This window comes from Sciurus vulgaris (genome assembly GCF_902686455.1).
Source record: "Sciurus vulgaris genome assembly, chromosome: 10".
NCBI lineage: Eukaryota > Metazoa > Chordata > Mammalia > Rodentia > Sciuridae > Sciurus > Sciurus vulgaris.
The window spans coordinates 14,668,112-14,686,848 of record NC_136470.1 but is presented as its reverse complement, the minus strand read 5'-3'; the positions used below and the strand labels follow the sequence as shown (position 1 = coordinate 14,686,848).

The following is an 18,737-nucleotide window of genomic DNA, read 5'->3' as shown; positions in this document are numbered from 1 at the left end:
TATGGGGCCAACATCCAGGAAAGAGAGAGAGAAGAGATGGGACGAGGTGGGTCTTGACTTCTCCTGAGAGTTCTCTAGAGCCTTTCTGCTTTTAACTTCTAGAGGACAGAATTCTGCCTGCCTGTATTTAGTGAACTGAATTTTGTCCTTAGAGACATGCATGCTGCTCCTGATGACTTCAATGGGAGTAATGGGCCATTTGGTCCCACCACATCTGTGCTGGCTTCAGGCTATTTAACAAACTCCTAAGCAAATCCCAATAAAGTGCTCTTTAATGGGTACTTAATTCTTTGTGGGGGCGGGTGCTGAGCACACCTAAGTCCTAACTTTTCCTTCCGGTTTACTTAGTTTCCTCTTTTTTTTTTTTTTTTTTTTTTTTTTTATGACTTGCTAATTACTGCAACCAAGAGCCCTGAGTCAAGAAGTATTAAACCCACTCAAAGTCACAAGATGTCTGCTTTTATTGATCTCAGTTGATCTGCTTACTCTCTGGGTTCCAAATTAATAGCTCAATTGATTATTCATTTACATTTTTAATGTTGTTGTGGGCAAAATCACTTTAACATAAATCATCTCTAACTTAATGGGTGACATCCAAAATCATTCTGGAACTTTAATTTCAACAAGTATTTATTGGGCATCTCGAGCTCAGGCGAACTTAACCCACATGAAAAGGTCATTTCAGTCTCTGGTGAAAGATGATAGAAATGATTTTTTATTTTTCTGCTACACAAGGTGGCCATTACTTATGAGTAGTTCATCTGAAGTCAGAGGGCGCTTAGGACATTAACTTTTGTGTTGTTCTCTTGCTAATGATATTTTGCCTAAATACAGTTTAAAATCTATCATGCCTACCCATTTGTTTGAACTCTTTCTTAAATTAAACACAGACATTTCAATGATTTGTTTTCCTTTTGAGTGGTTTTGCTTTGCTGGAGATGGTTAAATAGATTATACTATGGAGAGCTCACCATAATGAGAAATAATTTGGTCTTATTACCTCATGAAATCCTCTCTTAACAATGGTAGGCCACACAGAAGATCTAACTACACTTGTGTTTACGATAAAATATTCTACCTGAGGGCTCTTTAAATATGCTACAGAGTTCATTTGATAATATGTTTTCTTTCTTCACAGCAAGCAGGTGAAGCTCTAAAAAAATGACAGCCTGTGGCACATCCCTCCCAATAGGGCTGTTTTGAATATAATATTTATGAATTATATATCCAATCACCTACCACCTTCACTTCTTCCTGAAATGAGATGAGGCATAAGAAAATACATAAATACATGACTCCAACCTTAATAGTCACTTTTATCTGACAGCATAAAATGGAACCAGAGTTTAATGCCAAATGGAGGAGGCTCACTATTCATCCTCTGGGGGATAATAAGTGCTAATGCTTTTTGAAAAGGGCATTGAAAAATGAAATATATTAAAGTCTGAAAGTGCTTCCTCTTACTAATTTTCACTGCTAATTTTATTAGTCTTTTTGCCCAATGTGAAGATTACAGAAAGGAGCTAATTTCGATTCTTAGAGGAAAAAAAATTCAGACAGTCAATAGTGTTATTTTTTCTGTAAATAATTACTGAACTCTTTTCTGTGTGCCAGGTATGTGATTGGTAGCAGATAATGACTATAGATAAGATAGCATTTCTATTTTCAGGAATTTCCAGTCTCATAGATATGTAATAGATCATTGAAATGGAATATGAGATACAATGATTCTATTTCCAAAACACTGTTGAACTCTCTGGTGTTTCCAGAGAGCCTCACAGAAGAGTGAATATTTGAGTGTGGTCACGGAAAATGAGGGATCCACCAGCACTAAAGTTGTGCATAGTGGCTTCATGGCGAGGGACCAGCCTTGGAAAGTAGAAGTTGGGGAGAATATGAGAGTATTTGAGAAATGAAAGATTTCTCATCACAGCTAGTGTGAGAATATAGGCTGTGGAGGGAAACTAGTGCCTTGATTTATAAAGACTAACTTGGCTTGATATGAAATTGATCAAATTATTATTCACCACAATGAAATCCACCATCCATTTAATTAATATGCACCAATAAAAGTAAAAATAAGTAAAATGGTTCAATGGTAAAAAGCTTTGAATTAGTGGGGTTTAGATTTTATTATGTGGGCAAAGGAGAGTCATTGGCTGACTGTCAATGAAACAAGTGGGAGTCTGAACTCTGAGAGACCCTGAAATGTAAGCGGACGGAGGGAAAAAAAACACGGCAAATATGGGATCATCGAAAAAGTGTCTGATGAGGGCCAGATGCTGACGGGCCATATTTCCATCCGGCATCCTAAAACAACTAGATGTATGAACGGAATCTTTGTTCCAGGACTCATCACCTGGCTCATAGGCTCTTTCCCAGTAAACAGTCCACCTGAATTCTTGTTTGCTAATCTACTTTAGAAACTTTTCCAGACATTTGCATAGCTACTTATCAAGTTCAAATCTTAGTATCTGGTCACTTTTATTGTGAACCCAGTTGCATAAATGAAATTACATCTTGAATAAGATAATTGGATGATAACATATCAGTAGGGTGATATTTTTTAAAAAGAATCCCCTTAAATTTGATGATGAAACAAACCATCAGAAAGAATCAACAAACAAAAGAAATTCAAGCTAGCTACACCTGACATTCCTAGATTACTTCAGAATACATAGTTGGCTTTATATACGGACATTTTCATGCACTCCACCTGAGGAGTTGCCCGTGGGAGGCTTTGGCTCTCTTGGCTCACGGCCAGGTGTGGTCTTGTGTGAGTCCCTACCTGTGCTGTCTTCATACACCACAGTCACTGTTTTCCAGTTGTAATAAAGGACCAGATCCAGAACCGCCCTGCTGATAGCTGCGTAGTCTGGGTAGAGGTTGATGTAAAACAAATCTTTGTTGTCCACTGAAGGGTGCTTCCAGCGGGTCTGTATGTGTGGAACTTCGAGAGCATTGCAAATAGACTGCACAGCACTGACGGAGGAACTGTGGGAAGGGCCGAAGAGGGCAGCCACACCAAGAGCCAGCTGATCACACGCTGAGGGTGTCCAAAGACCAGGAGGGAAGGAGAGGGAGGGTCGGGAAAGGGGCAGAGAAAGAGAGAGAGTTCTGTGAGTTTTGTATTTCCCTTTGAGGATTCTTCTTTTTAACCTGACCATTGGAAAATCGCCATGACTCTCCATCTGTATGTTGACAGAATGTGCTCCTTCCAACTCCCAATTTTCTTAAGATGATAAGATACTGATGGATGTAAATGTAGAACCAATTAGCAATACATCACAGGACCAACTCCCTGCAAATAAAAATGAGTTACGGGTCTCGCTTCATTACCTTTAATCAGATGGAGTCTAAATCCCTCACTTGATATGGCTGTTACCGGGGAGCCCTCCAGGAGCCAACCAGCAAGCCATTTGTCAAATGAATGTTGTATGAATTAAGTTCTGTCATATGGCAGGGTGACAATGAAGGTTTTAGTGTGGTCACAAAATTCAAATAAAGCCCCATGGGTGACTACAAAGTGCTTTAGCTTCTGTCTTTCCAAAACTCAGTTATTGAGATTCTACAAAAGATTATTCCTTTGTGATACCAATTCTTGATATCCAATTAATTACAGAACAATGGAATAGCATAACTTAAAGGTAATCTTAGGAGATGTTGGGTCCATCCCTCTCACTTCATAGCTTATGGGCTGAGTTTTGGCCACTTTTAGTGGCAGAGCTATGTAAGAACTCGGGAACACCAGCTCAAGATCAGTATCAGCCAATATATATGTTAACAGAATGAAAACATTCCATATTTAAATATGTATTCATAACAAATATAAATTTTCATTATATATATGCTAATTGAGAGAATTTAGAATATTTAAAATGTATGGAAAACCAGCAGGCTGATGTCCATCATCTTGGGATAATACGTACTTATACTTTGGACAATTGGGATCATTATGTAAAAGCAGTTTGATCCATTATTTTCTTCACTGAATACAACAGCATGCTTCTTTCCCAAGTAGTTATAAATTCTTCCAAAGCACACTTTTAGTATCTGTAGAATATACCATTCCATGAGCATTTAATCACTTTTTTTAACCATTCTTACCATCTTAAACATTGAAGCTTCTCCAAATTTTTGGCTATAAGAAATTTTATAGTCCTTGTATTTTTCTCTGTTTCCTCCTTAGAGTAGATTTCCAGGGGTTGAGTTATCAGTTATAAATTACAGAGTTTTGACATCTTTGTATTTGATACATATTATCCAAATTTCCCTCCAGAAAGGTTAGAGCAGTTTAACCTCTACAATCATGTAAATAGAGCCTATTAATCTTATGCTGGCAGGCGTTACATATAAATTTAGCTGCATTGTCAAATTTATATTGTAATTCTATTTTGAAGTAATTTAGAACTGACCAGCTATAATAGTTGAATATAAAAATTAAATAATAGCTTAATTCATCAGTGCAATTGTGTTGATATTTTATAATAATATAATTTAATGATATTTTATAAAAATTTCATTCTATAAATAAAAATAAGTAGAAAATTTGTATGACTCTAAAATTATCTTGCTTGATCTAGAAAGAATAATTCTTATAACTATATTGTAGAAATCTAAAGGGCTTCAGATGTCAATAGTCATTTATAAGGAAAATTTTATGATACTGTGCTATTTGGTACTGAATTACTACATGACCTATGGAGATGTATGGTTTTCTGCATTTAGTGCTGTAGGTGTAAATTGTCCTTGTCCTTAGAAGCTTATTTATGGATGTATTTTCATTAGTTAACCAGAAAAAATTAGAGTGCAAGAGTTTGGTAACTGCTGTTTGATCCAGCATATGCAATGGATTGAGATTTCTGATAATATGTAGGTCTGGGATGTTATTATTACTTGACAGAAAATCAATCCCTCTGAATTTTGTTTGCCAGTAAATTACCAGTTTTAAGAAGTTTGGGGGTGTTTAATTTACAAGTATGGCAAGTACTTCATATCACAAGAAATCTTTCAGTTCTTACGTTGGTTGAAGTACCATTGCTAAATGTGGTTGACTGACTTTCTGTGGAATTTGCTCAACTGTGTGTGTGTGCGTGTGTGTCTGTGTGTGTGTGTGTGTGAGAGAGAGAGAGAGAGAGAGAGAGAGATCTAACCCAGACAGATAATGCATATGAAGATGACTTTGAAAACTTCAAAGTACTGTATAAACTATTTGTTCATAGACAAACCTGACTGATATGACATCTTTAACTCCATCCATCTTGTAAAACAAAGTATTCTTGCACTAAGGTCATGCCATAGATAGACATAGATCATTGCACTATAAATTTTTCATCTGTACTCCTAAGAAAAGTTTTATAGTTTATTTATAAATTTCTGAAATTCTTGCAAGAGTACATTAAGTGAACACATCCTATGTTCTCACTAGGTTAATTCACTTAACCAATATTTAATAACTTGGATATCAGCATGAATGTGGAGTTCACTGTGTTTCATTTGTTTGTCTGTAATGGGCAAGGCATCCTCTGTGAGTCAGTCTCCTTCTGTTCTGGGGTGATCAGCAGCCTTTGTTTCCATACAAACTCCTTTATCTGGTGACTAGACAGTGTCCTCATTAGAGGCCACACGTAAAGTATATCAAATGTGATCTTACTTCAAAGAATCATCCTAGAACTGCCAGCGGGATATCTAAACCACCCCTCAGTTCCACATGAATCATTCCATGGGAGAAAGCTTGTAGTCTATAAATTGGATTACTTCTTGGACACTTGTCTTCTGTTCAGAAGCAAAAGAAAATTAAAAACTGACATTGTTCTCACAGATTTAATCTTTGTATTTCTAAGATTTTGTTGAAAGGAGAAAACAAAGAGTTGTGAAGATGCTAGGTAAACCCTGTAGCTTACAACCTGTTAAAATTCAGGGTGTGAGTTATATATGTCCCGGGCATTTCCGCAGCTCCGTGGATGTGACCTTCCGCAAAGTTTTATTTGACTGCACTGTACAATTTCATGGTGGTATCTCAGCTTCAGGAAGGAAAAACAGATCAAGCTTGACATTTTCCATTCACAGCTGAACCAGTTAATCATAGAGTGGAGGGCACTGAAGGGTAAGCTAATCAGAAAGGCCCAAAAAACAGGGTGAGGCAGCATCCATTAGGTTAGCCCAGATTGCATTGATCAGTGACACCCAGGCCTGAGATTTCCTCCGACCCATTTGCACTAAGATGCCTGTTTTGAAAAAGGGCAGGTTGCAAAAAGGTGACCCATGGAGCAGATGAATCACCCAAAGAAGCTTTTAAAAGTGGGAAAATAGTTACCTCTCCGTGAAGCTTCGAAACTATCAAAAAGATTAATTCTCTGGATGTCATAGGTTAATGTGGTGTTCGGCATCAGGGTTCGGTTTCTGTTAATGCTGGTGACTGCAAACTTGAAAGCTAGTTCTTCCACATTAACAGGTTCATTTTCCACAGTTTCAAAAATCCCTCCTGCAAAAGCAAAAGAGATGCATGAGAACCATTAGTCACATGATTCATCCATAACTTTTTTTTAAGAAGACAAATGGTAACTACAAATGAAAGATCCAACGGGATAAGAGGTCTGAGCAGACCCCAAATCCAGGGCTAACACTAAGTTTATGAGCATGTGTCACAGGCAGACAAATAGGTCTAATGGCATATGATCCTTAAGGTTTAAATCAAATGGTAACTTGTATAATACTTATCAGACAGTGAATGTATTCCAGATATTCTGTAGCATGAAAGTGTAACTGATAATAAAGCCAAGAGCAATTTTTTATTGTTTGGACAAGAATAGCATTGATCCTTGAGCTGAAGACAATTTGAACTCTATCCTGGTAGGACCACCCTTCCTTACAATGACATTCTTTCTATTCAGAAGCAGGCATTGTAGACTCCAAAGAGACCATGCAGAGAGATGAGTGGGCAAAGTGGGACACACATACTTTTTCGAATGAAAGCATCATTTCTACATTCCATGGCTCGGAATTCTGAGCCATTTATTCCTGCACTGTCTTCTAGTACTTTCTGAAGTATATGGGCAGATTCAAAGAACTGTTTTTTTCTTTCTTTTCTTTTTTTAAAATTTTGTTTGGTTGTTCCCCAAAGCAAATGTGTATACTTATCTCTGAAGAAATATGTTCCTTCACTGAGCTCAGATATCTTAAACATGAGGATCTCACTAGAAGCAACAATATGAAATGTTAGTGCTTCGAGCCTCATCAGGGAATTCAGCTCTGACTTTGTTTGAGACTTTGATGTTGGATAGAGATAATATAAGTATTGGTAATGGTGCATTCTTATTGTGCTTTAAATGCTGTTCTGGGATTATTGATAGACAAGGAGCATTTGATAGAAGTCCTCTTAAATGACCTCCACTTAATTTATACCTTGATTGATCCAAACTCATTTCCTTTGAAAATGCATATTTAACGGGTGCCTGTGGAATTCTAAAGACTTGGGACTCACAGGATGCTGTTTAGCTGCTCTTGCCATTCTGAAATTCCTTACCAAAGTCAGCTGCACGTTTTTCCTAAACTTGCCTATACTAGATTGATTTGTAAATGCTTTAAGTTCTATTCGGACTCAAGAAAAAAAAATGTACAAAAAATCTGAAATGAATATTACGAATCATGAGTATGATTTATGTACATTCTTTCTTAGAGAACTCTAATTGGCAGACTCTAATTGAAACTAATTACTTGGATCCTACTTTGAAAAAATAGTAAATAAATGCATATCTATAACTTTTCTGATTAACTAACATTCTCTCTTAAATAGCTACTACAGCATCAGACTGAAGCTAAGAAGGTTTACACAGAACAAATTTAGTTCCTTTTGGAAATATTTCTGGCATTTATAGACCGACCGATGTGAGGAATCACTCACATATAGATTATTTCCTTGTTCTCAAAGAAACCATAATTGAAAACTGTGTGATGATGTTGGATGATCATTTTAAACTTCACTTAAAGACCTGCATGGAACATTTATTCAGAAATTAGTGTTAGGAATAAATTTGCTTTTTCAGTGACTTTGTGGTTTTCTTTTGCCAGGCAATTATAAACAGGGATTTGGACCTGGATCTCCAGTTCCTCTCAGAACTGTTGGTGAATGTTTGAGAGGAAGGTGATAAAATTCAGACAATAGACACTTGGTCACCAAAGGGAGATGACTGTAAGGTGAGTTCACCCACACTTGTCAAGTTGACCCACAAAGTAGCTCCTTGGTGTTAGGTCCTCCATAGCCATTATTAGCAATTATTCGTTTACTCATTATTCTCTCCCAACCCAGTGAGCACTCATGCAGAGATACAGTGTGTCTAATTCAGAATCACTATCCCTATGGGAACTGAGTCATCTTCAGACATTAGTGCTGTAACTATTTAGGGAAAAAGTCAATCACAGGCTGAAATATGAGCACCATTAATCTGTGTAGGGTAGGTAGGTAGGTAAGTAGGTAGGTAGGAGCAAATACTTGAACAGGAAACATAAGTTCTGAATCTTGGACATTGGTTTACCTGATTCCCATTCCAGAAGGACCTTTAAGTCTTGAGTCGACAGTCACTGTAAAAGAGCTCTTTTATGTGTATTTCATTTAAACTTTATAATACTCAAGAAGAAGGTGATTTTCCTGTCTTTCTAAAAAGTGAACAGGGAGTTTACACATTTTATCCAGTTTATTCAAGTTTGCAAATCTGTGACAAATTCAGATGTCTGATTGTCCAACCAGTGAGCGCAACCTACTTCATCAAGCTCTTTCTATTGTTCATCTCCAACCTGGGCTGAAGCTGCTGCCTTGTGTCCCTTGTCTGTGAAGCAGGTGATATAAGACAAGGTCCTCTGAAAATTCAGCTGCTCCCCAGGGAGAGGCTGGTATTGTCACAAATGGATAATGAGGAGAAAAAGGAGCTTGGCACCAATTGTGGAGCCTCCTCCTGCTCCCTTAGAGTTATCCCTTTGGGATACAGTTTTCTTTCCCATACATCTGAGTGTTTCTGGGTTTAAGAGAATTATGTGTTGTGACATGTGTTTAGGTGGTCTGTAGGTGGATTCAGTTTTGTCATTTTGAGAGCAATTTCTTTTATTCCTTTGCTAAATGAGAATTACATGATGTCTCATTAGATCCTTTTCTCGTAGAAAGGGCATCTGATAAATACCAAAAACCTACAGTGATGTGGGGTATACAGAGTGCTGGAAAAGTACCCACAGAGTGAAATCTGATGAAAACAGGAGAACGTTATTAATAGGAGCCAGACTAATACCTCACAGGGGGACAGACCGTTTAAGGATCAGCTTCTTCCTCTCTCCTCCACCTTCCCATGGCTTCAGATTTAAGATGCAGATGCTTGATAAGAGGAATAGAGAGGGACACACACCTAGGGACACTTCCAGGTCCTCCCTCCCTTTCCTCCTCCCTCCCATCATCCTTCTCACCACTCCCCCTCCTTCCTTCCTTCCTTCCTTCCCTCCCTCCCTCCCTCCCTCCCTCCCTCCCTCCCTCCCTCCCTCCCTCCCTCCCTCCCTTCCTTCCTTCCTTCCTTCCTTCCTTCCTTCCTTCCTTCCTTCCTTCCTTCCTTCCTTCCTTCCTTCCTTCCTTCCTCTCTCTTTCTGTATTTCTAAGATGGGTGTGGGCTACTGACAAGATATTTTTTGCAGGGGGTTGTGTACTGGGGATTGAACTCAGGGGCACTTGACCACTGAGCCACATCCCCAACCTTATTTTGTATTTTATTTAGAGACAGGATCTCACTGAGTTGTTTAGTCCCTTGCTTTTACTGAGGCTGGCTTTGAACTTGCAATCCTTCTGCCTCAGCCTCCCAAGCCTCTGAGATTACAGGTATGTGGCAAGGCACACGGCAAGGTGATGAGATATTTTAAACCTTTGGTGGGGTCTGTAGATAGTGAATTTCTGGCCCCAGCCATTCAGGAGCCCAGGTATGGTTGGTTAAGGAGAGGAATCCCTACCTCATTCCCCAGTTCCTCTTCCTCCTTGGCTCTTGCACCTGCCTGATTCCTTCATTCATCCCTCTTTCTTTTAAGGTCAATGTTCTTCCGTCTCTTTTACTTTCCCACATTTGGGCTGAACTGAGCCTGACTTCTACTTCTAAAAATTTAATAGGCCCCTGAAGGATTAGGAAAAATGAAACGAAGAAACTAGCTTAGGCTCAAGGGAGAGAGGGAAAGCAGCCTTATGTTCTCTCAATTTCCCAAACCAGGTCAGTGGGTGAGGAAAAGAGGGCACTCTGAGAGCTCAGGATGAAGAGGAAGGCTTTCCTTTCTGCTGCAGTTCTTGAGAAGTGGAACGTGGCCCTGCAGGCAGGACAAGCATCAGAACCTGCAGGCTGGATTTCCCACACTCTTCCATCACCTGTACCTCCTGTGAACCTGAGCCGTACAAAGTATGTTTGTGACTAAAAAGGCAAAAGTCTTCTCTGTGATATGGACCAGGTTTGAGGGAGTACTGATCACACTCCAGTCCTTGGGGAATCAAGGTAACCTCTGCCTCATCACCAATAAGCATGCCAAGGGTCTAAGGGCATCATTAACATGAGTCCCAGCCTCTTTTCCTACCCCTCCCCGCAAACCATTTGTGGCCTGACTTCTTAGGATGATTTGTCCACGCTGAGAGTTAAAAAATAAAAGAGACTGACTTTTTGAGTCATGCTCAGACTTTCATGTGAATATTTGTGCAATTTAAAATGGTAAGGAAGGGTAAACGTGGTTATTTTTTGTAAGTACCAAAATAAATATGAGTTTTGAAAAGTGAACATTTTTATGTTCTTAATAAATATATGTATTTAGGCTTCATTTTAGAAGGCCTGTGGTTTTCTTATCTTGAATTTCCCAGTCGTCCTTTGCTTGGAAGCATAGGTATTGGAACAAACAAGACTAATGCTAAAAGGTTCTTTTCCTTGTACTCGGTGTTCCCTTACTTCAGCAAAGGCACCACATGGTCACTCATGGAAGGAATGAAAAATAAGGAGTGTGCCCATATTTTGGAGTAGTTTTGATTCTGGAAAACTTTTTTGTATGTCATTATTATGGACTGAATTATGTCCCCCCAAATTCATTTGTTGAAGCCCTAATACTAACCCTGGTACTTCAGAGTGTGGCTGCATTTGCAGATAGGTTTTTCAAAAAAGTAATTAGATTAAAATGAATCTCCAGGTAAGGTGGACCCTGATCCATTCTGTCCTTATAAGAAAAGGAAATTTGGATGCACAAACAGACTTGCAGCATGAGCAGAGGAAAGTCCACATGAGGGTGGGACCAGGTGTCTGTCTACAAGCCCAGGAGGAGGTTTCAGGAGAAACCAGGCCTCCAAAACCTTAGTCTGAGATTTCCAGCCTCCAGAACTATGAGAAAATAAACTGTCGTTTAAGTCACTCACTTCCTGACATTTTGTTATGACAGCTCTAGGAAACGAATACAGTCATTTTCTCTTTTTACCCAGAAGGCTTTAAAATTGAAACATGGACAATTTTAATGGAGATCACATCTACATAAGTAACATTCTCTCCTAACAAGATTCTGTATTTATCACATGATAATTTAAGATGAACAGAGAGGAACTCACTAGAAATAATTTAGGTAGCAGAGTTCCATTACCATGGCAGTGTTTCTGTCTCTGTTGGGTAGACTCCTTCATCAAGGAAGCTAGAACATGGGCAGTTATGTTTTGAGACCACTCAGACTTAGGCAGAAGATAGGATGATGTCTGCATGAGGAATAAGTTGCCTTCGGAGGGCCTGATGAATGGGATGAAGGGAGGTCAGCGAGCGCTTGTGGTTTGCACCACATACATCCATCTAGACTTACAGAAGAGAATTTTGCCCAATCACATGTTCAACTATTGGGTTAATGACATGGTCATTGTAGGCAGAGGGCAGCACTCAGAGAAGGCTAGGACTGGGTGCTATACTTTTTATGAGTAAGTTCAGCCCAAAACAATGGCAGATTTATCAACTTTCCAACACCGTAATGAAATACCTGAGAGAATTTTTAATGAGAAAAATGTGTATTTTGGCTATTTGGGAGATTTCTATCCATGATGGATTGGCCCTATATCTTTGGGCCTGGGGTGAGGAGCAAACATGAGCAGAAAGCAAAGGTGAAGGCAGGAGGGCGAGGGTCACTCAGTTTCCTTTAAGGGCATAATGAGATGCCCAAGAACCTCCCAGAGGCTCTGCCTACCCATAGGACTATCTAGGAAATCACAGGGAACTTGGAGGGGACACACAGTATCCAAATTGTAGCAAATGGTTTCCAAACATTTTCTAACTCCTATGTCATGAAAATAGAATCATAATGCCAAGAGATGGGGCCCAGTCAGCTCTATGTGAAAAGGACCCAGACTGGCTCAAGGTTCTATTAATAATTTTAGGTTCCAAGATAAGTGGATAGCCTGTTTCTTAATCTGCTTTCCAACCCCTGTTTCCAGGAAGCAGAAAAAGTGTAACATGGTAGAAATTGAGGCCCTTCCTATGGGCACAATAACATTTCACTCTTGCCTCTCATTTCCATCTCAGCTCCCTCTAGATGGCACCTCTGCTGGAAGATGAGCAGGAAGTATAAAAATTACTTCCCTCCCCTCACCACTTAAAAAAAAGGGAATAAAGTTCTATTGTGCCAGGAATTCACCTTATTTCATGATGAGAAAAAACAGAAATTAATATTCAACCTTGTTCCTGTAAATGAAATATTGTTCTTACTCAACTTTCCATGTCATGGTGAACATATTTCAACAATACCATTATAGAAGTGTAAGATTATACTCCACATTTTTATTTTTGCTTTGATTTTTGGTTACATATATGATGTCCATGATTCAATTGATGACCTCGTACATTCACTCAATGACTCATTCTTACATTTATTTATAAATGCCTTGCCTACTACAAACTAGGTACTGTTTTAGACACTGAGAATATATCAGTTACCAAAAGAGACAAAAATCTGACTTTTGGAGCTTTCATTCTAGAAGGGGAACTGATCACAAACAGGAACAATAATAGGCTGTGGGTTTTAATCTGAGTGACATGGGAAGCCAGTGGTGTGCTTTGACCAGGGCAGTAAAGTGATATGTTTCAAGAGAATCATTCTGGCTACTCTATTAAGAAAGAACTGAAGTTGCACATGGTTGTGCACACCTATAATCCCAGCTACTTGGGAGGCTGAGACAGGAGGACTGCAAGATCAAGCTCAACCTGTGCAACTAAGCAAGAGCCTTTCTCAAAATAAAATAAAAAAGGCTGGAAAAATAGGAAAGCCAGAGAGCCCCTATGCTTTTTCCATCCCCGTACTGGGGGGAAAAAAAGGAGAAAACTGAAAAGAAAAAGAATAAACTGAAAGAGAGGAGCAAGAACAAGTGGTAGGGAGATTTGCCCTTGAACCTGTTGCAATATCACATTATTACAATTATTGCAATAAGAGGTTATTCAGTGATGCAGGTGAAAGAGGATGGACTAGTGATGTTGGGGTATGGCAAAACATGATTGAATTCTAGGTAAAATCTGAACCCAAACCCTGCAGGATTTGCTGACAAACCATGTGTGAGAAGTGTCAAGGATGACATGAGCTGTGGTCCTGAAGTTGCTACTGACCCATGAGGACACAGACTGGAGGGAGGCAGCCATAGCCAAAGAATGCCAGCAGCTGCCAAAAGCTGGAAGAGGCAGGGAACTGAAATTCCTTTGCAGCAGTGGAAAGAGGGGGACCCTACCAGTGTCCTGATTTGGAACTTCTGGCCCTTAGAAACACAAGAGAATAAATTTATGTTGTTTTAAGCAACCAAGTTTGTGGTAATTTGTTATGGCAGCAAAAACTAATATATTATCCAAATTGACTTCAGAAAGTTTCAATATTGACTGCTTTTGTAACTTTGATTCTATTTTTATTGGATATATAATAATATATATAATAATTGTACATATTTATCTGTAGGAATCAAATCAGGGTAATTAGTGTGCCCATCACCATCACCTCTGCCATTTGTCATTCCTTTGTGGTGAGAATATTCAAAATCTTCTCCTCTATTTTGAAATATACAATGAATTATTAACTATAGTCACCATAGTGACTTGAGCACTCGAACTTGTATTTAACTAACTCTACCTTTTACCTCTCAACCATTCTCTCTCAATATTTGCTGTTTTTAGTTATTCTATTTCTTTCCTCTTTGCAAAATCTTATTTTATTCAGCACTTAAATAGCAATTTCTCAAACTAGATTTTGCAAATACAGCCCTTAACTATCATGTAATATATTGGTATTTTTTGCTTATGATATTTTTATACCTTATTCTTCTGAGTCTGACAGGGTGGGTCAGAATACTGATATATATATATATATATATATATATATATATGTGTGTGTGTGTATATGTATATCAATATATATTCTAATATATTTAATTATATTTAAACATATATGTATATATGTATATCAATATATATTCTACAGAATATATATATTCTAATATATTTAATTATATTATATTTAAACATATACATATATGTTTTAATAAACCTTGTTCTCTCCTTTACCTAGCTGCTGTGTGCCCACTATGGCAAATTGTGAGGTCCTCAGGAAGAAATGGTGAACCATTAGCTAACAATCAAAAAATGGAAAGATTCAGTAGTGTTGACTCCTGATTTGCATTCATGTAGAATAATAGCCTTTCCAGAAGCTATCAACAGAAAACAAGATGGCAATTTGATCTATTCCTTTGCTGATAGCTGCTCTTTAAATATACACTATTATATTGCCTCCCTTTATTGCCATGTCCATAATTCTAGTTTATTACATCATAAGCAATTTACTCTAGGCTTGTATTTACTGCACCTTTAATTTCAAGGTTACACATTTAATTTCTAAGATTACCTTAGATCAATACTCTCTTCCTCAATCAGCTTCCCACTTCCTGCTTTACTTTTGGAAACCAGCAGTCTTGTTAAAGATCTCATGCTAGATGAATTTGGATGTGAAGCAGGTGTTCCCTGACCTAATGGAAAACAAATAGACAAGGAGATTTCTACCTTTCAGGAAGTCCGGAGTAAGGGCAGACCTGTGGGTAAGGACAAAGATAACCTCACTGACTAGGACCAAACCTGCTGCAAGTACCTTCATGTACCATTGCCCTTTGAAGAAGGAAAGTGAGGTTGCTGTCACACCTAGATGGCAACAACATCAACCTCTCTCTTTTATACCTTCAAAGAGATCTGATGAATGCAGAGCAAGAATCACTGACAGGCCTCAGAGAGTAGCCAGTAAGGTAAAGGTTATGGGTTATGGATCATTCAGCAGATACCACTAGAAATGTCTCCAACAAATTTTTATTGCAAATAAAAAACAAAAACAACTATCCAAAGCCAAAATTACTCTTATTTTAGTATTATCCAATATTCACTTTAATTCATGAAACATTGGACATCTGTTAATGTCTAATGCTACGTTAGCAGCAGTAGAAGATGCAAAGATGAAAGATACTTGGTTCTTGTCTTCGGGAGAGTTTGCATTCCACTGGGACAGATGCATTACTAGTGGTAGATTGCTGAAAAGGAAGCTATGTACAGCAATCAGATCTTGCATCAACAAAGCAAGAAACCAATACTGCATCTCCTGTTATGTGGAATTCTTTCTGATTCCTCTAGCCAGAGGTAAACTCTTGTCTTTGGATAAAAAAATATATATACTGAATATGAGGGGGATATAGCCATTATGGAAAACAGTATGGACACTCCTCAAGAAACGAAAAACAAACTACCATATGATCCTGCTATCACACTGGTAGGAAATGATGTCAACATGTTGGATAGACACCTGTATTCCCATATTTATTGCAACATTCACAATAGCCAGGATAAGGATTTAGCCTAAATGTCTCTCATTAGATAAGTGCATTAAAAATGTGGTATTATATACATAATAGAATACTATTCAGCCATAGAAAACACAAAACGCTATTATTTTTGACAACATGAATGCACCTGGAGAACATCACATTAAATGAAATAAGTCAGGCACAAAAAGATGACATCACAGGATCTCACTTATAAATGGCATGTTGAAAGTTGATCTCATAGAGAAGTTAAGAGTACAGAAGTGGTTATCATAGTCTAGGGAGAGTAGGGGCAAAGGAGGTCGGGGAGAAGCAGGCCAATGGGTACAGTGTTATGGTTAGACAGGAAAAATGAATTCTGGTGTTCTGTGGCATAGATGAGAGAATCTTGAATGTACTTACCATAAAGAAATGGTACTAGTTTAAGCTGATGATTATAAGGACTATTTTGAGCATACCACTACCCAATAGATACAAGAATCAAAAACCGCATTGTACCTCATTAATATGTACAAATATTATGTGTCAATCAAAAATTATCTTAAGCCCAAAGCCTGCCTGTTTCTTGAGGGTAGGGACAGAGCTGATTGAAATTTGCCCTCTGCCAGGGCTTAATGCAGGATTTGGACACAGCGTGTTTTTGTCGCCAGTGAATGATCATGCAGTCAAATTGATTCTCTTCCATTACCTTAGTACTGTGCTCCCTAAAGCAGTTTGTTCTGCCAAGATAAGGAAGCTTGCACAAGAGGTGGGAGAGAAGAAGGTTGGCTGTTGAAGTGTACAGTGAGACTGCCTGGCCTTCCTCATTCCTGCCTGTTAGCAGTGATTGCTTTCTTCCTCCCAACCATTATGGCCCATTGTCCCCAAGCACTTTTAAAGCTCTGATCCTCTCCAAATGCTCACTTTTCATCAGTCTGCCAGCACCTTCATATCTTGGAGGAATGGCTCATCTCCTATTCTAGCAGATTTCTGGCAAGAACCAGGAATATTGCCAAAGAATTCATGCCAAACTTTTATGAAATTCTGAGATTGCTTTAATGACTCTTGAGAGCAGTTACATTTTCAGTTGTTAACATCTTATTTAAACGACACATATTTACACTCACGATTCCATTTATCTGCTTATTAATGAAATGAACGGGATGCCAAGTTCACAGCCTGTCGTAGTCCAAGGAAACTACGTTTATGTGTTTCATCCCAATTTTGTAGTTTGCTTATCCTCTGCTTCTACTATTCCTCAAGCTGAATCTTCTTCTTGCTGAGGAGGAAATATTGCTGTTAAAGACAAGGACTGACTTCTGATTCTGGAACAAATGGAAACTCACAGCTACAGCAGAGCAATATTCACCAATGCATGCGCATGAAAAGGGAGTCTGGTGGCCAAACATGTTTGGGAAGCATGCTGAGGGTCACTCCCCTTGGAAATACACACTAGAAAATAATATACAACGCCACCACTGTGTGCCCCTCCCACGCCAAGGGCTCCATCTACCAAAGTGGGGCATCCTCAACCACTACCATTGTGGGACACTGCAGCCACCGACATAGCCCTCTTGACATGGTAGTTTCCACCTTGGGACACTGGAGAGGGCCTGGAGTCAGCTGCCCACCACAGCACCGCATCTCTGAACTGGTCATCCAAACACCACTGCATGGCCTTCTCTTACTGCCCCATCTCTGAAAGCAGTCATCTCCATCTTGGGACACCTCCGCTGACATCTTGGATTACATCTGCTGCCACCATTGCCATCTTTAGTTGGGGCAGCTTCCATCTTGGGACACTGACTAGGACCTGGAAGCCCAAAACCAAGGTACCTACAGGTTTTCCAGTGCCATCACCATCAACTAGTGATGCAGTTGCTTCCATCTAGGGACAACAAGTAGAACTTGTAAGACTATCACCAACATCCCTGCAGGCTTGGTTATACCTGAGATCTCCCCGCTAGATGTGCTAATAGCCGCCATCTTTCTGCAGAGGCAGGAGAGAATCTTTCATGGGGTCGTGAGGTTGGAAGAGGGCAAGAGGGCATCTTGATCTCAGTTCGCCAAGCCAACCAGCCTGATACCCACTAGGTTCCCAGGGTCAAGTTGGGCACAACTTGCTGGGACCCTATACCAGCCAGATTCCCGACTCCCTTCCCAGTCCAGTATCCACTGATCACTGGGTCCCAACGGTTTGGCAAACAACAGGGCTCTCTGGATCCGCAGTCCCTAGTCTCCCAATCCTACACCCCAGCCACCAACCCAGCCCAGCACCTGAAGCTTTGTGGCCAACCCACAGCTCAATACCTGGTCCTGATCTGCCCAATTCAGAACAGCTCTCCATGACAGGCACACAGGTCCCTGTGCTCAGCCTTCAGGACCTCCAGAGAAATAGAGAGGTTCCTAACTGGGAAGTTGGAAGGACAGGGAAGGGAGAGGTACCATATAAGACTAATCAGAGACCAGTACTTGCGGGGTTCACAGATGATGTAAGGGGCTAACATCAGTCTCCTGCATCACATGAGTAGACCCCAACGGAGATTCCGGGGGGTGCAGTTTTCCAACAGGGACCAACAATTGCTATACCCTGCCTCCAGGAGTTCTGCTTCCAAGATTAACCCTCCTACCATAGTATCCTTCACCAACCTGAGGGTGGAGATATCAGAAAACTCCGGACAACCCCACCTATTAGATGAGAAGGGAAGCAGAGAAGATATTGATCTCAAACAGAAACAATTGTTCAGCTTTCCTTCAAGTTTTTTTTTTTTTTTTCCTTTCTTTTCCCACCCTCACATCCCCAGCATTTTGGAAATCAAGAATTTTTCATGCATTGGAATACTAAGGACTGGGATGTCTGAATAGTCTATTACAGTGGTGCAGTAAATTCTTTTATTTTTAA

The 18,737-nt window shown here is 39.4% G+C and overlaps 1 protein-coding gene across 1 annotated transcript in view; it reads right to left on the bottom strand.

Moving 5' to 3' along the window:
* The window catches only part of GRIK1 (glutamate ionotropic receptor kainate type subunit 1), a 414,222-nt gene that overhangs the window by 163,291 nt on the left and 232,194 nt on the right, over window positions 1–18,737 (bottom strand). Inside the window, 2 exon segments of the mRNA XM_079100525.1 lie at window positions 2,789–3,046; window positions 6,317–6,484. Coding sequence (XP_078956651.1) covers window positions 2,789–3,046; window positions 6,317–6,484 — 426 coding nt within the window.